The sequence below is a fragment of the Vicia villosa genome, linkage group LG6 (assembly GCF_029867415.1).
Source record: "Vicia villosa cultivar HV-30 ecotype Madison, WI linkage group LG6, Vvil1.0, whole genome shotgun sequence".
Lineage (NCBI taxonomy): Eukaryota > Viridiplantae > Streptophyta > Magnoliopsida > Fabales > Fabaceae > Vicia > Vicia villosa.
In genome coordinates, this window is record NC_081185.1 from 144,217,914 (window position 1) to 144,241,224 (window position 23,311).

The 23,311-nt window shown below is 35.8% G+C and overlaps 2 protein-coding genes across 2 annotated transcripts; both read left to right on the forward strand.

Moving 5' to 3' along the window:
• The first annotated feature begins 12,926 nt into the window (after positions 1 to 12,926).
• Positions 12,927 to 14,167, forward strand: LOC131614895 (uncharacterized). The gene is made up of 5 exons (XM_058886431.1): positions 12,927 to 13,064; positions 13,425 to 13,539; positions 13,638 to 13,645; positions 13,878 to 14,039; positions 14,129 to 14,167. The coding sequence occupies exons 1-5, from the start codon at positions 12,927 to 12,929 to the stop codon at positions 14,165 to 14,167; spliced, it is 462 nt and encodes a 153-aa protein (XP_058742414.1).
• Positions 14,168 to 17,821: 3,654 nt separating this feature from the next.
• LOC131610330 (uncharacterized) lies at positions 17,822 to 19,833 on the forward strand. Its single transcript, XM_058882247.1, has 3 exons — positions 17,822 to 18,073; positions 18,181 to 18,512; positions 19,655 to 19,833. The coding sequence occupies exons 1-3, from the start codon at positions 17,963 to 17,965 to the stop codon at positions 19,689 to 19,691; spliced, it is 480 nt and encodes a 159-aa protein (XP_058738230.1). The 5' UTR covers positions 17,822 to 17,962; the 3' UTR covers positions 19,692 to 19,833.
• Positions 19,834 to 23,311: the final 3,478 nt, after the last annotated feature.

Genomic DNA, 23,311 nt, shown 5'->3' on the forward strand with positions numbered 1-23,311 from the left:
GAATGGATCCTTTGAAATACGTGTTCGAAAAACAGGCTCTCACGGGTAGGATCGCAAGATGGCAAATGTTACTGTCAGAGTACGACATACAATACGTAACTCAAAAGGCGATAAAAGGGAGTGTACTGGCAGAACATCTTGCTCACCAACCCCTTGAAGAGTACCAGTCCATGAAGTTCGATTTCCCTGATGAAGACATCATGCTAGTGAGAGACTACGAAATACCAGGACCCGACGAAGGACCCGAACCGGGTTTGGTATGGAAACTCATGTTCGACGGTGCCTCAAACGCACTAGGACATGGCATAGGGGCAATATTGACATCTCCCGATGACCGGCACTTACCCTTCACTGCGAGACTATGCTTTGACTGCACCAACAACATAGCAGAATACGAAGCATGCATAATGGGGTTAGAAGCTGCGATCGATCTAAGGATTAAACTACTTGAGGTGTATGGGGATTCGGCGCTAGTAATTCACCAAGTCAATAAGGAATGGGATACTCGAGATGTAAAGCTAATTCCATATCGAGACCTTATATTGGAGTTAATGGCTGAATTTGATACAATCACTTTTACTCATATCCCGAGGGAAGAAAATCAAATAGCTGACGCGTTAGCGACACTTTTCTCCATGTTCAAAGTGACTTGGCCAAACCATGAACCACGAATAACGGTTAGACACTTCGATGAGCCTGCCTATTGTCTCACGATTGAGGAGCAATCTGACAACAAACCATGGTACCACGATATCAAAAGGTATTTGGAGAAGCAAGAATACCCAGAGAACGCCTCTACAATCGATAAGAAAACATTGAGGAGATTAGCATCTAAGTTCTTCCTAAGTGGAAATATCCTGTACAAAATGAACTACGACTCGGTGTTATTAAGGTGTGTGGACAAAAATGAGGCCAAAGAGATTATCAGAGAAGTACACGAAGGAACCTTCGGAACTCATGCAAACGGACACTCAATGGCTAGACAAATATTGCGAGCAGGGTATTACTGGTTGACAATGGAAGCTGACTGTTTCCAATATGCAAGAACATGTCACAAGTGCCAGATTTACGCTGACAAGGTACACGTACCGCCAAATCCGTTGAACGTTCTGAGTTCGCCGTGGCCGTTTGCGATGTGGGGAATTGACATGATAGGGATGATCGAACCGAAAGCTTCCAACGGGCACCGATTCATACTGGTTTACATAGATTACTTTACCAAATGGGTTGAAGCTGCCTCTTACACCAACGTGACGAGACAAGTAGTCACCCGGTTCATCAAGCATAATATCATATGTCCGTATGGGGTTCCAAACAGGATTATCACCGATAATGGGTCGAATCTGAACAACAACATGATGAGGGAGCTGTGCGAGGAGTTCAAGATTGAACACCACAATTCTTCACCATACAGGCCTAAAATGAACGGCGTTGTCGAAGCTGCAAATAAAAATATCAAAAAGATAGTACAAAAGATGGTGAAAACATACAAGGATTGGCACGAAATGCTTCCCTTCGCCCTACACGGTTACAGGACCTCGGTGCGCACATCTACAGGGGCAACCCCATTTTCCCTAGTTTATGGTATGGAAGCAGTCATCGCCATTGAAGTGGAGATCCCTTTATTAAGAGTCATAGCTGACACAAAGTTAGAAGAATCGGAATGGGTAAAAACTCGTTTTGATCAGCTTAATCTCATTGAAGAAAAGCGACTGACAACTTTGTGTCACGGACAACTCTATCAGAAGAGAATGAAAAAGGCGTTCGATAAGAAAGTCCGTCCTCGAACTTACAAAGAAGGTGATATTGTCCTCAAGAAAATACTATTACCTCGACTTGACGCTCGTGGAAAATGGACCCCTAACTACGAAGGTCCATATGTTGTAAAAACAGTGTTCTCAGGAGGGGCATTAGTTCTCACTACAATGGATGGGGATGAGCTACCACACCCAATCAACTCTGATGCAGTCAAGAAGTATTATGCCTAGCAAAGGCAGGATTATTGGACATAAGCCGAAGGCAAACTACGAAGGATAGGGGTTCGTGCAATCATCTACTTCTGGGGTCGAAGGATTACTGGGGCCCTCGATAACAAAAGAGCAACGGCAGTATTAATATCATTTCTATTTGTCATTTTCTTTCTTCGCATTTCTGTACACTCGCCAATTCAAGGCAATATCAATAAAAGTTCCCTTTTTGCATACTACGCTTTCTTTCTCATTTCAACACCATTTGCAAAGGATAAATTATTTTCATAAGCTTTAACCTGGATTTAATATGAGAAACTTGCAAACTTTCAATACAAAAGCAATAGGATAAAACTACGAAATCTCCGGAAGGCTACATACGCCCTACGCTGCGATCACTCTGATTCGATATAGCTCTTTCACAAAAAATAATGTCGGTAGGTCATTCGGATACAATCCGAGCTAGGATTCACCAACACTTCAAAAAAGGGGCTAAACAAAGACAACGGGTGACAAGGAGATAAGACGTTGGAATTATCATACATGTTCATTGGCATATGTTATACCCCAAAATTTGCCCACTTCTTTTTTCAGGAAAGTTTCAATCTGAAAATTAAGAGTCTCATATAAACATGGATTTTTTCAAAATATCCTGACATATGAAGAACTTGGTTTTCAGAATTTTTCTTACACAGTAACTTGGCTTACAGTGGAATTTATTCTTACGCAAACGCCAAATACTGTTCCTTACTTCACAAATACTATTTATTTATTTTACAGATAAATAGTACTAACACAGTTCATGCAGGGTTAAATCTTTTTGCAGGCGCAAAAGCAGGAAACTCACACTGTACTGGTAACAATTGTTTTTGTTTTCCCACTAACTTTTGTGCTATATTCCATTATTTTCAAAATCTTTTCAAATCTATCCTTTCAAATTCAAATCTCAACTTTATTCTATCCATCTCTCTTTTCCCAACAATACCTTACACTTTCTTTCAAATCTCACTTCCACTCAAAATTTCCATTTGTACGGAATCACATCATTCCCCAACGTCTCTATCATCTTTCCATTCTATAAATACCTCTCATTCTTTTCACAAATCTCACATCAAATTCTAAATCATCTTTCAAATTCCTACCTCATAATCCATCATTTCTTCTTCCCTAGCAAGAATGGCAAAATGGATAGAGACACTGCTTCTTACAGTCGTCACCATTGCTACGGTGATCACAACTTTCTTCTGCCTTCACAGTCCTGAGAAGTGTGGACCTGCAATGGTTGCACTCCCACTCCTCTACATGTTATTGTGCATAGCATGGTTCATCAACCGTCATTTTTAAAATTTGTCGTGTTTCTTATTTTCTTAAACGTACCGTCTACTCGTCGTACTGTTCAATAGTATGTAATATTTATGCTGTCAGTATTAAATGTTGTACTATTTGTCATAATATTGCTTAATTACTAAGATAATATTTTGTGTGTTTTCTGCCAGTCAAATATTTCTATTTCTGTGCAGTAAATAATTTTCAGGTTATTATCGGTAATTTTGCCCACATACTGTAAATATCAGTTATTTATTATGTTTCTGTTTTCTAACAAGTCATGTAAATAAATTTTCATGCTTCACACCAAACAAAAACAAAAATAACAACAAAAAAGAAAATTAACTTTGACAGTTGATTTTTCACTTTAACTGCTGCTTCAGTACACGAACAGTCAGTTGACAGCCAGACTGCAGACAGTACAATTCTCAGTGATTTGTACAATCAATCAAATCAATCATTCACAATTCAAATTTCCAAGATTTTTGTGTTAGAAGTCTTCTGAATATCACGCGATTAGCAGAAACTCAGCACTGCACAAAAATCAGGTACGCTTAACTGCCTCCTATACAGACAGTCCCTAATCAGGGTTTTTTTTTTTCTTCTTGTTTTAACAGGAGCAACAAGTTTTGGGAGCTCAAATGGATTTCATATACATCCATACATCTCAAAGTACCATCATACAAATTTTCAAACTTCAATTCACTCAGACGCACCGTCAGCAGCTCAAACAATCAACAGACGACCCGTTTGACCAAAAAAGTCAACTGACAGTCAAAAATGAAATTTTTTGTCAAAGTCCATATTTTGTCAAAGGATTCAACATTTGATCATTGGATGATCACAATTCATCAAGGAAAGATCAAAAATCAACAAAACCCTAAGATTCAAAATTAGGGTTTTTGCCTGAAAAGTCGACTCAACTTTGACTGATCATAACTCTCTCATCCTTCATCCAAAAAATGTCAACCAAAGCTCATTTTGAAGGAAATTCAATTATCTTTCAAATGCAATTGATCCCATGGTCATTGCATTCACCATTTGGAAAATATGGCCAAAGACATTACAGGTCATTTTCAAAGTCAACAAAAAGACACTTTTTTCAAAAGGACACACAAGGAGAACCAAAAATCATTTTGACATGAGACCAAAGACATTGGTTAGAGGACTCTTTGAGGTTTCCAAAAAGTGCAAGATCTCCTTCATATGACAAAAATTGAAGGATTTACACCTTGTTGAAGTTGGCTAAATTTTGGGAAAATGCATGAAATCAACATTGCTCAAAAATGTTTTTTTTCCAAAAGATGCCAAGTTTTTGTGGTCCAAACATCTTTTCCATGTTACTATGGGCCTCCCACGACCAAGACAAAGCCCACATCTATATTATCCATTTTTGACATGATTTTATCTTATTTTAAGATTAAAATCAAAGGAAAATTGCATGGATAATTGGTGACTTGGTCTCCAAGTATGACTCACCTCCAAAATCTTCAATTTTCTGCAGAAGATTGATGCCCAAGGCAAGAGCATTGAATGGAGTCAAGGCTTGGTCAAAAATTCAAAGTTTTTTAATATTAAAGAACCAAACTTTCAACAAAGGCAACTATAGCTTCTTGCTTCACTTCCAAGCAGCCTTTGGGCTATAAAAGGAGTAGCATACTTCAGCAACAAAGGAAGACACGAAGAGATAGCAAGAGCATAGCCATAAAACTCTCAAAATTCTCAAAAAAATCTCAAAACTTTGTAAATTTCAAATTCAATTCTCCAATCAATATTAATACAAACCAAGCTTTCTAATCATCTTCTCAAACATTATAGAGTAAGATTGAACTATAAATATAGGCCTATGAGAGTCGTATAGTGCATATAAATGTTCTTCATGTATATATGCCTTAACTTTCGTTTTCATATGTACAACTGATTTCAATGCTAACCAACCATCCTATCATGCTCATAAGGTCCTATGCAAATGATCTGGGCCTTAACATGCCAACTCCCACGTGAGGATAGCCATATGCCATTAACATAAGCTTATGAGTGTTCATACTTTAACATCTTCGAACCTATAGCTATGAGCATCAAACCACGAAACTAATGACATATTTGGATTCAGGACACTCTAATTAGTGGATCTGGGTCACTTGTTTCTATTGCTAACGTTTGCTTTTTGCAGGTTCAAAGGTTGCTAAAATTGCATATTTTATCGTTCAAATAGAGGAGGTTAAAAACCCCCGCTATTTGAAGCAGAAAATCCTACTTCCGGAGGTTGAAGACGACCACGCGTCCAAGCGTGGTTCGCCAGCTCCAGTGTTGACTCCTTTGACTGCATGCGTGGCCCTTCCCTCAATTCTCATTCGCTGGTCAATCCAGCGTGGGCCCCATGCAGAAAGTTTGAATCTCCTTGGATTCAGTGTGTGTTCCCCACCATCACATCATGCGCCCTCACAATCTGAACCCTTGGATCACTTCAATCTTCAATCCAACGCCTCACACACGCATGCTCATTATGCTCCCTCAGTCAATAACCACACAGGATTAGTATCCTTTATTTCTATAATTTTATTTTCTATTTTTATTTTAGTTTCTTTGATAAATTAATTAAAAATAGTTAAAAACTTCCAAAAATTCCACAAAAAATATTTTAAACTTCTAAAATAATATATTATTTTATGAAACAAAAATATTTTATTTTTCTTCAAAATTTCAATATTTTTCATAATTAATTAGTATGTATTTGTATATTTGCTTATTAATTATTTTAATTAGTCAAAAAATCATAAAAAAAATTGTTCTTTGTGTTAAATATTGTTTATATATCATAAACTAATTTTGTACATATTTAGGATAATTTTCTCTTTAAGTTTTAATTATTTGTGTAATTATTTGCATAATTATGTTTTGATTAACTTAAAATATCCAAAAACAAATTTCAAAAATTCCAAAAAAATTAGTTTTGTTCTAAAATCAATTAACAAACATTTTGTACATATTTTTAAACTTATTTGCTAGGTTTAATCATATTTCCATCTTTTCTTTATTTTAAATTAATTAATAATGCATTAATTATATTTAAAATAAATCACAAAAAATACAAAAATATGCCTTTTATTTCTTGCAATTTAAAATTCCTAGATAAATGTATAGGATGTCAAATTCATGTAAATAGGCTAGTTTACATTTCCCGCACAATCGATGTAATAGCGTAGATTTACTTTCTGCACTTTACATTTCCGCATTTTAATTTCCAGCACCCATATAAACTGCGTGTATGTCAAAGATAAAACTGAACCGTCAGATCACTAACTTCAAAGATAAATATCTGAATTCAATCACAATCACATTTGCACCTCCTAGGGTAACCCCTTTTCACTCTTTTCAAAATCAAAGTTACATTTCTACTGTTTCGAGTACAAAATCGAACCTTTTGTTTATATCCGACGAATGGATAGATTTTTAAAGGGAACAAGGATAAAGACCTTACAACTCAGGGTAGACCTCCTAGTTTGCTTGCTCAAAATCAAAACAAACAAAATTCTCATACACTGTTGTTTTTCAAAACAAATTTTCCAAAAGACAATATTTTGTATACATCCAAACACGGATCATTACAAAATTAACGTTCTTTTCAAAACATCTTTCGAAAGATAAACAAGCATTTGTATATATCCGCACAAGGATCATTACAAATTCTATTTGCAAAGGTATTTCAAAAACACAGGTAAAGCATTCTGAAGCAATTGAAAAGTAAGTCAAATGAGCTAAGCAAACTAAAGAGCCCATGGATAACCATGGATACAAAGGGTGCTAACACCTTCCCTTTGTATAACCTACCCCCTTACCCAGAATCTCTCAAAGGTCTTTTTTCTGTTTCTTTTATAAACCTTTCCTTCATTGGATAAAATAAAAGGTCGGTGGCGACTCTGTAAACTTTTTCAAAAGTGACGCGAAAGCGTCCGATCGACAAAAAAGAGTCAGTTCACGTATCCCACCCACGGAGGGGTATGGCCCGAAAGGACGGTCCACAGCATACATGCAACATTTATGTGTGTAAACATTCATACATATACATTATGCAAACAACAGGGGCATGCGCACGATGCATAAGCATGATGCATACGCATTTTACAAAACAAACTTCTACACAGGTAAACTTGCCCGAACCAGGGTAAGTAACCTAATGGTACAGGTAAATTTGCGATAACCCTCGCAAAGGACCCTAATGGTGCAGGCGAATTCATCCGAACAAGGATAAAAGACCCTAATGGTGCAGGTAAATTTGCGATAACCCTCGCAAAGGACCCTAATGGTGCAGGTGAATTTATCTGAACAAGGATAAAAGATCCTAATGGTGCAAGTAAATTTGCGATAACCCTCGCAAAGGACCCTATTGGTGCAGGTGAATTTGCTATGAGCATAGCAAATGATCCCTCGGTGCAGGTGAATTTATTCGAACAAGGATAAAAGATCCTAATGGTGCAGGTAAATTTGCGATAACCCTCGCGAAGGACCCTATTGGTGCAGGTAAGTTCGCGACAACCCTCGCGAAGAATCATTTTGGTACAGGTAAACTTGCTAGAACTACGGCAAGTAATCCTTTGGGGTTCATGAACTACGGAAACTTACTAAAACTATAGTAAGTGGGGTACACAAACTACGAAAGATTGCTATAAATGATAGCAAGCTGATCATACAACTAACTGCAAGTCCTCGCTATGTAAGACTCAGGCGTTAGCAGGACGGTTCTTTCTCACACTCAAGCTCGGGATAAATTTAGGGGTCTTCCATTATTTAATAACTCTTCGATCCGAATAACGCGAGATCTACGCATCCTCACGTCATCCGATCCAAAATTTACCTCCCACACTTCTCTCATAACAAGGTTTAAAAGCAAACTCCAGAACCCTGCTCACTCAAATGATCCAGATAACCCACAGTCAACTGATCCAAACCTGAAGGTCAACTACAATCAAAGCATGATCCAAACCATGATCATTGGGCAAACATCAAGTGTAGGGATGCATAACCATCATTTGATCAAAGATTGATCATGATTCCATTAATATAAACTCAGAGATGAACAAATGCAAAAAGGTTCAAATTAGGGTTTCTTAGGAGAAAGTCAACCCAACTTTGACTGGGCATAACTTTCACATGGAACATCAAAAATTCCCCACTCAAAGCCTATCTTGAAGGAAATTGGATTCTCTACAACTTTGTCTCTCACGAGCCAGGGCTAGAAATGCTTCATTTAAAAGATGCAAGGCAAAAGATTATAGGTCATTTTTAAGCATCCTTCAAAAGCAGTTTTCTTGCAAAGAAGATATGATCAAGATAAAAGCTCCAAATGGAAAATATGTTCCAAAGTGGCTTATAGAGGACCTCTTGAGGTTTCTAAAAAGTATTAGATCTCCCTCATAGCTTAAAAATTGAGTGAGATATGCTTGATCAAAGTTAAGGTGATTTTGGGGGGCCAAATATGAAAAAGGAGGGTTCAAATTGAGAAATCTTGCAAACGGGCCTATGTTTTTATGGTAAAAACTTGATCCACAAGCCATTAGCTTGTCCAAAACAAAAGGGCACGAAATTTAGCATATTAATTGATTTAATATATTTTTTTATTTCATTTTATGATTTAATTAAGTATGAAAAATCAAATATTATGATAAAATATTCATATAGGCCAATTTCAATCAATATTAATGGCAAAATATGATATAATTTCGTGACAAATCAAATGAGAAAAGATTGATACATAATCTTGGCAAAAAGAAACTTCTTATTCAAGAAATAAAAGCAATTTCTCAAAGAAGCAAGATTGGATTCTAGTGGAGTTTTGGACCAAACTTTAACCTAATTCTACTCTACTATAAGTACATAACCTAAAGCATAGGATTGGGGGACGCAAAAATCAGAAAAGAGGCACCAGCTCAAGAACACAAAAAGCTTGCAAAAGTGGAATTCGGTTTTTGAGTTTTAAGAGGTTTCAACGCGATTTGAAGGTTCCAAAAGCTTCGACAAGGGATTTAGAACGTGTCGGGATCACTTCTCTGCTTCAGCACCCCCAGAATAGCCTCCCATAAGCCAAAGTAAGTCGCTCCTAACTCTGGTTCGATTGGCATGATTTACGCATTCATGTGTTAATTTGTTTGTGTTTTATGATTGGTGTGATGTTTGTGAATGTTTTTGTTTGATTAATTGGATTTCTGGGCATGATATACTGAGTTGCCATTGTTGACCGAGTAGAGTTCATAGGGTTTGTAATTGGGGCTTTCTAATAGACGTGAAATTGAGTCAAATTGATAGTATGAACTGATTTGTATGCTTGAGACGAAGAGGATAGGACAGGTGCGCCATATTTATGTGTTGGTATGTCTTAATCGCTATTTTCCAGGCCCCCATTGCTACGAAAAAAGTCGTAGCTAAATCGCAGCTGATATACGCAGGTTTTTGTGTCTTCTTGGGGAAGACGATGACGTGTTCTGTTGTTATTGGATCGTTTGAAAATACGCGCCAATTTCCATGTGCGTGTGCTTGGATCTGATATCATGTAACAGGCGCGTATAATAAACAACTAACCACGTTAGTTGAAGTGGTAGCGCTTGCTGTGTGTAACCTAGGGGTCTGGGGTTCGATTCCGGGCCCCTTCCTTATTATTTTTCTGAATATTTCTTTGTAATCATGTGCGTGTGTCATCATGGATGCCATCGTATGCCCTCTAGATCTCACCATCAATTCCCACCGGCCCTAGATCTAACGTCTCAGTTTGATCCCCATACCATGCACCCTAATGGTGTCCACACAGGATGAAAATCTTAATAAAACTAAATAAATTTTAATTATTTGTTTTATTTTAATTAAAATACTTATTTTTAATATATATTAATTATATGATAATTATTTTTAATAAAATAAATACATAATGATTATATAAAAAAAATTTCAATTTATTGTTCGTGCCGATTAAATCGATTAATCGCTATGGTCAACAATGATTTTAATTAAAATACTATTTAAATAAAATACAAATCAAATTATATTCGATTAAATGGTTGCAATTATCTTATTGATTGTGATGATTAATCCTCCCTTGTTCTAAATCTAATTTGTTATTATTTGTAATCGTATTAATCGGTTATGAGGGGTAACAATACAAAATAAAATTCACAAAAATAATAAAATACATTAATTCATTATTAGTGATAATCGAATCAATCGATTTGAATTGGTAATGGTGCAAAACCCCTAATCTCTTAACTATGGTGATCAAACCTATTGATCATTGCGGTTAATTGTGCCAAATCAGGGTTGTACGCCCGGATCTTAAAATATTTCTTAAATCCATTCAAAACTACAAAATCATCGAACTACGAAAGGCCATTCAAAAAGCCTCTAAAAACATTTCTAATCAAATTCAATTCTAATGGCGTACAACCCGTCCCGAACTACGTAGACTCTGATCCTCCATGAGGAGGTACGTAGGCACTTGGCAACAAGGCGAGTCCCCCTCTTTAAATTTCTAATCATATCAATACAATTCTGTTTGCCACCCTTCTTTATGAACCCTGCCATGAAACCCTGATCTTTGAAATATTAGCCTTTAGGAAAGGGTTGAGGGTGCCTAACACCTTCCCTCAACCTGATTATAATAACTTACCCTGAATCTCGTATCTGCGTAGGGTTTCCTATTCGCCCTTCAGAATAGGTGGCGACTCTAAAGTTAAATTTTTTAGGCAGGTTGCTACAGTTACATTGTCCCAAAAAATAGGATGGAATTTAGAAGTCTATGTCGAATATATGATAATGAAGACCTCATAAAGGTATAGTCATGCATAAGACTAGGAGGACATCTTGCATTTGGTCAGAAAGTATAATGTGTGTGTAAATCCTGCCAAGTGCTCCTTTGGGGTGCTGGCGGGAAAGTTCCTTGTCTTCTTATTAACGAAGAGTAGCATTGAAACAAACCAAGATAAGTATCAAGCAGTCATTGAAACGAGAATCTCCACCAATGTTAAAGAGTCCTAACAACTAACATGTCTCCTCACCTCTCTAACCTGTTTCCTCTGTTATGCGCGCAATAAGGCCTTTCTTTTCTCCGTCGCCCTGAAGAAGAAGGAGAAGTTCAAATGGACATCGGAATGTGAGGAAGCATTCTCAAGAATAAAATCCTAACTCACATCTCTGCCTATCCTCACTCGCCTAAGAGAAAGGTCGTCACTTCTCCTCTACCTTTTAGTCACAAATCATGCGATGAGTTTAATACTTGTCCAAGAGAAGGGCTAGGCATATCATCTAGTGTATTTTGTAGGCAAAGTGTTCAAAAGCATCAAGACACGTTATCAGAAGATCGAAAATCTAGCTTTGGGGGTCACAATTAGAGCGAGGAAGCTCCAACCATATTTTCAAGACGATAAAGTGTTTGTAAAAACCAACTACACTGCCAAACAAGTCTTCAAGAAGCCCGACGTCTCATGATGAATGGTGTCTTGGGCCATAGAAATTTTAGAGTTTGACATCCAATATGTACCAGTAAGAAGTATCAAATGCCAAGTTTTGGTTTATTTTTTTTCTATCAGAATGTATCATGTGTATTGGATGGCTTTCAAAAACACAACATTTTTTCAAGTTTATTTGAAACCAGAGTACACGACATATTTCACCCAAGATGTTGAAACTGGGACGGATCACTTCCTAGAAAGAATGAAATGATTCACCAAGTCGAGTAACATTGAAAGATAATAAAATAAGTAAAGGTCAAAAAAGGAACCACCAATAGCTATAGGTAATGACACATGTTTTGATATATTTTAGTTTAATCTAACAATGTAACTCGTTTTTTATATGTAATATTATCAATGATTTAATATCGATACAAAATTTATGACATATGTAATGTCTATTCTACTTTAACATTATATGTATCCTCGATACAATTTGTACCTCGAGACACACCCCATTTTAATTTAAAAAAAACAAAATGATTTTAACGATGTACATCTATGCAAACTCCCTTATCTATCTATAATATAAGAAAATAAATGGCTCTGGAAAACCCAAATTTAACCTTTTTTCTTTATCCTCCACCTCATTGATTTGGGGGTAAAATGTGTCCAAAAAATACTTTTTCTAACCAAATTGTACTATTAGTTACACATCTAACTTATTTGATTTAAATAGTTCAATTGAGACAAAATATTTCTTCTCAAAGGACAAAATTTCATGTCAATAGTTCATGTGAGACAAAATAGTTGATATGGAAGTACAAAAAAGATGAACCAAAAAGTTTCATATTTCCTAGCAATTGAAAAAGGTTGTACAGAAGCCCTATTTTTCTGCAGCCAATTTCAAAAATTTGTCCTTCCTGGTTGCAAATTCAAAGGGAAATTTTTTGAAAACAGGGCTAAACCGCTTTGTCCACCGTCACTTCCTTTTGTCCACCGGGTATTTGTAACATGGAACCCTTTTGTCCATCGTGTCACTTCCCTTACATCTATTTTATCACTTCCCTTTCTGCAGCATTTCAACTCTCTCCTTCAATAAGCACTTTCTCTCTTCAAACACCAAAACCTCTCCTTAAGGCTTCATCTCTTCTTCACCTCTACAACTTTCTGCCTTCTGCAACCTTCAGCTGCGAATATGGCAAGACCGTTTGAGTTGGTGAAAGACATCAATGACATAAAGGAGCTATGGAAAGTAGCAGTGAGAGTCTATCACAAATGGACTGTTGTGTCCAAGAATAAGGAGCATTTTGAGATGTTATTGTGTGATAAAGAAGTAAGAAACTTAAACTTTTCTGATGTAATGGTTTTAGGTTTTATGTTTTTGTTGTCAATAAACTTTCGTTTAGGCTTGTGCTGGTTTTAGGTTTTGTGTTTTTCGTGTGATTAAACTTTTGTTTTTGAGTTTTATTTTTCATATCTTTATGGATTTAGAGGAAGAAATCCAACTAAAACCAAGTCAAAAAACATAGCAAAGGTTGTATTCAGTTTGCAGGGAACTTAAAGTTATCTCCTTTTGTTCGTTAAGCTAGCAACCTCATTAACCAAACAACTTTTCCTTTTGCAGCCAAATGAATATTTTTTATCTTTAAGGAGTTTTCAATAGCTTTTAACTAACAATCTTGATGCATTTCAGGGATCTGATATACATTGTAGAGTTCCTACAATGTATAAACAAACTTTTGATTCAGTCTTGACAGTCAATGGGAATTCAACATTTACTTTTAGGCATTTGGCCTTCAATGGTGAAGGTGATGATTATTGAGGAAATGATTGTTGTGTTTTATCGACTGAAATGACAATGATGTAAGTTATCTTATCTCATAATACATTTTTTTACTTAATATAGTGAATATGGTTAATTTAAGTTACATATTTTGCTGATTGTTATGATTGATTAATATGCCATGAAGAAACATTGAAGATTCATGAGATATTAGATGCACAAAATGCATCTACTGATTCGAAAAAATGTATTTGATTAATATGAGTAAGTGTTTGATTATAAATGATTAAAAGTAGAGGATAAACATTTCTCAATCTGGATCTGACTTGCACATGCTGTTGATATAGGTTTACATTCCTTCAGACAGCATTTGAGGTTCAGAGTACAAAAATTACAGGAATCTTGCTGGATGACTTACATGTTTCTGAAGATCTTACTGCTGTTTCCGAAGTACTTGAAGTTTATGTGGAGAAGGTAATGCAGAACATTCAGAAGATTACATTCCCTGGCGAAGCTAATGAAGCAGTATGTTGAAAATTTTAGTGATATTTGCATTGCGCAGCTTCACAAATTATATAGAGTTTTCACTTATTGAGTTTTCATGTTGTTTGCAGCCAAACACAATTACTGGGGATATCTTAGAAACCACTTGAAATAAAATCTCTATAATTCAATCTCAATTTATTTGCATATACATTTATAAGTCAACACCTTCACTAAACAACTATTATTTTTGCGGTTATAACGGTGTTATGTCGTAGTGGAAATTGTATAAAATGTTATTTTTTGCGATCTACTATCGTTGTATTTTTTTAATGACAGTATGACGCATATTCCGTTGGTGTCTCGTGTTAATGATTTGTTTATTTTTGACGTCGATGCTTTGTTTATATATGTTCTGCAGTCTAATACAACTTTGTGTTGTAATGTATGTTAGGCAAACAAATGGGAGAATGTGGGTTGTGCTTTACTCCCATAACAGACACCATTTAATTTTCTATATTTGATTGATCCAGGCTGTTATGCCATAAGTTTTAATATTTTTTACATGGCTTAAATCTGTTGATTCACTATTTAATGGATTTGGTCTTGTGCTTTTAGCTCACTACAGGCGCATTTTTCCATTATTTTTTCAATGGGTGCATGCAGATGACGATGATACCTTTATTTTGGTGAGCATCTTCACATATGGTAAAGCTTTTAAAGCTTTCCATATTTACTAATCTGAAGTTTGGAGAGCACTTTTTAAAGTTAGCCTTTTGATTTTGATTAAACTTTATTTTTGTAAGTCCTGAATAAAATCTTTCGTTGAATTTGCGAGGTTGAATTAGATCCATATTCAAAATACTACTGTTTTAACTTCAAGGGGGTGGTTTCAGCACTGTCTTTCATTTCTCTTTATGCGGTTTTGACATGGATGGATATGTATTCAATTTTATTCTTTTAATATTTTGATGCGACATAATAATTCTGGTTAACTCCGATTATACTGTTACTCTGCAGGTTATGAAGTGTACTTACGAGGTTTTGAGAATGACATGGATTAGGAACTCGCCTTATGTCGGAACTCTTCATGTGAAATAAGCACAATTCTTGCCACTAATATGCTGTCGGAATGGATGAGAATCATACGATTATAAAGTCAGTGACATTCCACATAAGTTCCGGTCAGTATGGTTATGACAAAGAGGTTGGGAGATTCTTCACGTCAACCACTACAGAGGGCAAGGTGGTGGATTTCCATGGGAGGAATAATTTGTACTTGGATGCTATTGGAGTCCATATGCAACACTGGCTTGAAAGTCATAAAACTTCAAGGTCTTTCCTTTTCAAGATGTTATGAGTTTTTGATCTATGATGTTTAAACAGAACATCAATTTGAGAATTAGAGAAATATTACAAGGAGTTTCGAATTGAGTTTAATAATAATATGTGGGAAAAAATATGAAGTATACAAGGAGAATATAATCAGATGAGAGCATGATAACTATACTATGAATAATAGTTTGGTGTGGTTTTCTGATGATAATAGCAGTTTGTATTGTGATCCTTAATAATATAATTTGTATGTTGATTTTTTATAGCTCGAGGTTTGACATGAGGTTCTATTTTATACAGTTGTACACATACAAATATATTTATAACATATGCTATCGTGCTGACTATATTTATAACATATTTAACATGAATAAATATGAAGTTCGTTTCATGATAATCATTCCACTTACAAATTTTGATTGTCCACTCTTTAAATAAATCAATAATGGTTACAAATTATATTCAGCGAACCAATATTATATATGGTTATGGATGTTAAAAACAATTTAATGACATAATAATTTTCATTACTTTAATTAATATGATGTATTAAATTAATTTGTTATTAGTTAATTTTAACAATTAAATTGTATTAAATTAATTTTTATCATTCTATTACATTCTAGAAATAAATGTGCATAACAAAATTAATATTTACACACGAAAAAATATATTGTTGAACCAAATATTTGTAAATATAAAAAAATTATATTTATGCTCTAAATATAAAGAAAAATATGTTTTTCTTTTAAATCGAATAAAATTTCTTGATTAAATAATTATGTCTCTATGTTTTTTCATTCTTATTACATTTTAAAATCAAATTTGTGTAGCCGCACAAGTATCTTATTTCTTCACACCAGCACCTATACGAACACATGGGTATCCAGAACGTAATTCGTGCGAACCCACGAATTACTAATATTTTTATTTTAAAATTATTTTTAATTTAAGATACAATATTTTTTAAGATAATATATTGAAAATTGAAATATATATATATATATATATATATATATATATATATATATATATATATATATATATATATATATATATATATATATATATATATAAAATTGATGTAAAAAGGAATTGTGGTCCACACAGTTGGCTTCTTCTATGGATTTATCATGAACTTCAAAGGAGATTTTTCTATGATTTTTCTGAGTTGGTGGACCACAATTCTTTTTTTCTAACCTTATTGTTTGGGAAATAAATTAGGAATGACAACCTTTAGATTTGTTAACCATTGAGAGTGTCACGTTGGGTTCTTTCGTTTCCTTTGTTTTCTCTTTCTTAAATTATGAGATTCTTGACTTAAAAAAATGACAATTAGTTACGGTGTAACTTAATTACATACTAATAAATAAGAATATCATGATTTAGATTTCTTTTTATTAAGATATAAAATTATTTAAAACAATATATAAAAAATTAAAATATATATTATTGTTGTAAAACAATTTTGGTAAAATCATTATGTTTCTTTTAAATATGTTTTTTTACTAAAATAATTTTGTTTTTCTCATTAACATTTTAATATATTTTGAAAATAAAACGTGTGTATCACATCAGTACCCGTGCGAATGCACGGGTATCCCACTAGTTTAGTTAAAAATAAGGTGTGCTCGAATATGCATATCTAAAATGTGTCTTGATGAAAGGATATGGTTTCTAAGTTCTAAATAGTTCTACGACTTGTATAAATAGGGTCTCTCAATCCATTTTCTTTATAAAAACCATAATAAATATATATCCTCATCTTATATTTGTATATTTCAATGACGCAAATCCTCCACTTCAATTTAGGGTCTCCGAGGACATATTTCTCGTCAATCTGAAATTTAAATTGAATACTCTCTGGCGTTATTTAAAAAATCAGAGAGTTGTCAAATTCGAGCATCTTTCACCCTCAATTGACAATGAAGTGAAGATACAATTCACCATGCTTGAACTGAAGACGAATGAAGATTTAAAAGTTAAGTGAAGTACATTTTGCCGTTATTCAACAAAGGGTTCGATTAAAGTGTATACGAAGATTACAAAATCAACCATAGATATCATAAGAATGATGCAACGTCCTGAACCACCCATTTGTAATGAAAATAAGGTTAAATTTATGTTAACATTAACGATTATCTATGTAATGTTTATGTATTTGAATGTTAATTTAAGTTGTTTTTCCAACATTATGCAATTGTTTCTAGTTGTTTCTGATTTGATCTAACATGACATATTTCAAAGATGCATATTCAAAATTCGCCATGTAACTGGAAGAATCATAAATGGTAATCGCCATGTAACTCGAAGAATCACAGGCTGCAATGAAAAATGCTCAAAAAGTTATCCCTAAAGACGCATCTCCAAATTCTAAATCCTAAAGACGGTTGAAAACCCAACTTATGGTGTGTTTGGTTCGGAGTAGATGGAGGGGAAGGAAGGAGAAGAGAGAGAAAATTTCTAATTAAATATGGTGGTTCAATTTTGGAATTGCAGCATAGGACTAAAAGAGATTAAGGGTGTATTGAGATTTTCTAAAAAAAACAAATAGCATCTCCAACTTCTCAATTCTTTGCATTTTGTGCAAATCCCAGCTTATTCAGAGAGACTCCGACTCAGAGAAGAGCATGGCGAGGCTGAGAGAGTTGAGAAAGGGTTTCAAAGCTATTCAAGATTCCGAACTTGTCAACCTCTTCAAATCCGAAATCAACTTTGAACTTTCTTCTAATCACTTTCAGGTTCTCTCCAACTCTATACCCATTTATACAATCAAATCAATTATTCGATTCTCAAATGTTTTCATCACTTGAAATTAAGAAAAAGATTATTATTTTAATGGATGCAGAATGCTCAAATTGGCTCTTTAGGTGAATTTGCAGTGGACTCTGATTTACCACATTCCAAAGATGTGATTTTGAGAAGAAAATGTGATTCGGGTGAGGAAGTTGCTCTTTCAGCTATATTGGGTCCTCCTAACTATGAAAATGATCTTATTTTTGTAAGAGATGTTTTCATCAAAGTATGTATAAAAAAGCCAGCTTTGTCCTCTATCTTGCAATTTGACTGTAGAGCTTATCAAGAGACTGATAAAACCTCTCAATTTGAAATCAACAATGCTTATTATCTTAGATCACCTGCGTCTCTTAACTCGTCCATTTACAGAGGACCCTTATTCAGGTAGAATACTCGAGACAGACTTATTTGTGTGCTTTAACTTGTTATTGTTATAGTGTCTGACATTGAGAATATATCATATTAGATGTTTCAAGTTCAAATGAATGCCGCTCTTCGTGCATAGTTCAATGAACTATTGACATCATATGAGTAAATTATAGACATTTGACAAAAGGATAGGTTGATGTCTTTTTTTTTTCTCGCGATTATTTGGTGTAGGACTAATGTGAAACTGGGATGTATAATTGGATACGAAAAATGATAGGTTACTCCATCATCTTTGGTGTGAATGATTCTGAGAAAGTAATCTTCTGACCATACATAATTTCCACGGGTGAAAGGGGAATTTCTGATATTTTACCTTTGTATAGGCTGCATTATTGAGTACTTAATAATTACAATCTGCAAGTGTTGTTCATAATTCATTTACATTAGTAAAGACAGTGGCCTTTGAAATCCTTCTTAGGCATAGTAGCCGTGACATCCGCGCTTTTGGCTGCTACACTAAACAGCTCCGCTACTGCGTGTTCTGTAACAGCCAGGGGCAGCTGTGATCTACTACACTGCTATACCCCAATTTAGAATAGCATAGACTATCTCTTAATATTGGTTTCCATATTTTCTGAAATATCATGATTTGTTTCTTTATGTAATTAGGATTAGGATTATATATTAGTATAAAAAAGGTTAGTTCTTTGTTGTTTGAAATAACAACCAGTATATTACTCACAGAAATATTCATGTAATTTTACTATTCTAATTATTCATTTTCCTCCATAAAAACCTAAAAGACGAAAACCTATAACTTCAGCATGTGTTATAGATAACAGTTGTATAACCCTACAATTTTTCCTTCATAGCCCTTCAATTATTACAACCTCTTCCCTCATCAACATGTTAGATTTTTCTTGTTCACTTATGCTGCAAGTGTTACTTACATATAATCATTTTAACTACCTCTATGGCTTGATCTCCTAGGCTCTCTACTAACTTCTTTTATATAACTTTGGTTCATAACCAAACCACTCTGCCTGACTATTCATCTTGGCATACTAATCACTTTGGATTTTAGTCGAACCATTCATAATCTATGAGTCAATTTCCTGTTATAACCTTGTTCATTGTCTTCTCTATATCACGTGCAGTGAATTGGATTTTGTGAGATATTGGATCGAACTCTAGTATTGTCGAAGGGTAGCTTCTTGGTTCGACAGTTCGACAGAGTTAAGCATGAATTCGAAGGATTGTTCACATGCTGGTGTCGAAGTGTGCATGCTGTAGTCGAAGATGGGTCTAGCATGCAGATGTCGAAGATGCTAGAGTTGTTAGCATGTTAAATTAGGTTTTAGTGTTTAAACCCTAATTTGTTAAGTTAGCTTGTTTATTAAGTTGGCTTGTGTAATGGGCCTTGCTGAAAAAGCCCATTAGTTAGTATGTTAGGTTTTATTATAAATAGCATACTAGTCTCTCATCATTGCTAAGCTGCAAATCCTAATTTAGGGTGAGAGAGGTTATTTGTTATTCTTGTAAACTTGTAATCTTGTTTTAAGAGAAAGTGAAAGAATAGCAGTTATAACCAATTCTTGTGTTCTTCTTCTGTTCCCTAATTCCCTATTATACTTTGTTATTGGTATCGTTTTTCACAACAAATTGGTGCGGTGAGCGTGGAGAAGATGCCTTCAACAAAGTATGAGATTGAAAAGTTCACCGGAGTGAATGATTTCGGTCTGTGGCGCTTGAAGATGAAAGCCCTACTGGTTCAGCAGGGGTGTTTGGAAGCGTTGAAGGGAGAGGCAGCCATGAATGCTGCATTAACGGCAGCGGAGAAGACGACTATGATTGAGAAGGCACACAGCGCAATTTTGTTGAGCCTTGGTGATAAGGTTCTCAGGCAGGTATCAAAGGAGACGACGGCATCAGGGTTATGGGTGAAACTTGAAAGTTTGTACATGACCAAATCGCTGGTAAATCGACTCTACCTGAAGCAAGCTTTGTATTCATTCAAGATGATTGAAGACAAAGTATTGGCTGAGCAGTTGGATATGTTCAACAAGCTGATTCTTGATCTTGAAAATATTGATGTGAAGATCGATGATGAAGATCAAGCGCTGCTACTATTGTGTTCTTTGCCTCGATCACATGCTCACTTCAAAGAAACTCTCTTGTATGGAAGGGAGTCCCTGACGTTTGAAGAAGTTCAATCAGCCTTGTACTCTAAGGACTTGAATGAACGAAAGGAGCATAAACCTTCGACTGTTGGCGAAGGTTTGGCCGTTAAAGGAAAACTCTTACGAAAGGATGGTAAGTTTGACAAGAAGAAAGGCAAAAGCCAGTCGAAGTCTTACGGTGGCGAAGCATCTGGCATTCGATGCTACCATTGTAAGAAGGAGGGTCACACAAGAAAGGTGTGCCCTGAACGCCTGAAATATCATGGAGGTAAGGATAATGGCAACGCTGCCATTGTTCAAGATGATTTCGAATCATCTGATGTTCTTGTGGTTTCAAGCAGTGACTCTAAGAAGGAGTGGATTATGGATTCAGGTTGCACTTGGCACATGACTCCAAACAAAGACTTGTTTGAGGAATTATGTGATCAAGATGGTGGATCAGTATTGCTGGGAAACAACAAGGCTTGCAAGATTGCAGGTGTTGGATCTGTGAGATTCAAGCTCCATGATAAGTCAATAAGGTTGTTGACTGAAGTCAGGTATGTTCCTGATTTGAAGAGAAATTTGCTTTCTCTTGGTGAATTCGACAAGAAAGGATATGTTTTCCAAGGAGAGAAAAGTATCCTAAGAGTCATGAAGGGGTCGAAGGAAGTCTTGAGAGGCGTGAAGAAACAAGGCTTGTATACCCTTGAGGCTGAAGTTGTAAGTGGTTCGACAAATGTTGTATCCACGAAACCGTTGTCGAAGACAGAAATCTGGCACATGAGATTGGGCCATGTCAGTGAAAGGGGTCTGGTCGAATTAGGGAAACAAAATCTGCTTGGTGGAGACAAAGTCGAAAAGCTGAAGTTTTGTGAACCCTGTGTACTTGGAAAATCTTGCAGAGTGAAGTTCAACAAAGGCAAACAAAGAACACATGGATCCCTTGATTACATCCATGCTGATCTTTGGGGGCCTGCAAGGTGTGCATCACATTCAGGAGCAAGGTATTTTCTATCCATAGTAGATGATTATTCTAGAAAATTATGGGTATTCATTCAGAAGACTAAGGATGAAACTTTTGAGAATTTCAAAAGTTGGAAGACTCTGGTTGAAAATCAGACTGGCAGAAAGGTCAAGAGGTTGAGAACCGACAATGGCCTTGAATTTTGCAATGAGGCATTCGACAGTTTTTGTGCTGCCTCTGGTATTGCAAGGCATAGAACTACTGCAGGTACTCCACAGCAAAATGGTTTGGCTGAAAGGTTTAATCGAACTATTTTGGAGAGAGTCAGATGCATGTTGACTAGTGCGGGGTTAACAAAGGTGTTCTGGGCTGAGGCTGTTTCGACAGCAACATATCTGATAAACAGATGTCCTTCGACAGCGTTAGATATGAAGACACCTGAAGAAGTTTGGTCGGGACATCCACCAGATCTCGACAAACTGAGAGTATTTGGCTGCGTAGCCTATGCTCACATTAGGCAAGACAAGGTCGAACCTAGAGCTCTGAAATGCATGTTCATGGGATACCCTGAAGGAGTCAAAGCTTACAGGCTATGGTGCCTAGAGCCAGGTCACAGGAGGTGTATCACCAGTCGAGATGTAGTTTTCAATGAAGCTGAAATGGCTTTTAAGAAAACTGATGATGTTGGTCGAAGTACAGAAACATCTGACGAAGAGCTGGAACAGGTAGAGATTCCTGTTGAGGTGGAGCATGTTGATGCTGAATTGCATATCCCAGATGAAGTCGAAGAAGAAGCAAAAGATGTCGAAGTTGAGGAAACTGACGATGACTACCTATTGTCGAGAGATAGGTCGAGAAGAGTCATCAAGCCACCTCAGAGACTTGAATATGCAGATCTTATAGCTTATGCCTTAATCTCTGCAAGTGAGGTTCTAGACGAAGAACCTAGAGACTATAAGGAAGTTATGAGGAGTCGAAATAAGACTGAATGGCTGAAGGCCATGGATGATGAGATGAAATCTCTTCATGATAATCATACTTGGGAACTGATCAAGAAACCTGTTGGGGCAAGGTTAGTCAGCTGTAAATGGATTTTCAAAGTTAAGGAAGGAATTGAAGGAGTGACGTCGAAAAGATACAAGGCAAGGTTAGTTGCAAGGGGTTTCACTCAGAAAGAAGGTGTCGACTTCAATGATGTGTTTTCTCCTGTTGTGAAGCATAGGTCCATTCGAATGTTGCTTGCCATGGTGGCACAGTTCGATCTTGAACTGGAACAGATGGATGTGAAGACTGCGTTCTTGTATGGTGATCTAGATGAAACGATCCTGATGAGGCAACCTGAAGGGTATGTCGAAAAGGGGAAGGAAGATTATGTGTGCAAGTTAAAGAGATCTTTGTATGGGCTGAAACAATCTCCTCGACAGTGGAATAGGAGATTCGACAAGTTCATGGCACGCATAAGTTTCATTAGAAGTCAGTTCGACCACTGCGTTTACTTCAGATTTCGACCTGGTAATTCATTTGTTATTTTGTTGCTTTATGTGGATGATATTCCCATAGCAAGCAACAATGTTGAAGATGTGATGAGGGTGAAGGCTGAACTCAATAAGGAGTTCGATATGAAGGATCTGGGAGCTGCTTCTAGGATTCTTGGAATTGACATTCGAAGAGATAGAAAGAAGTCGAAG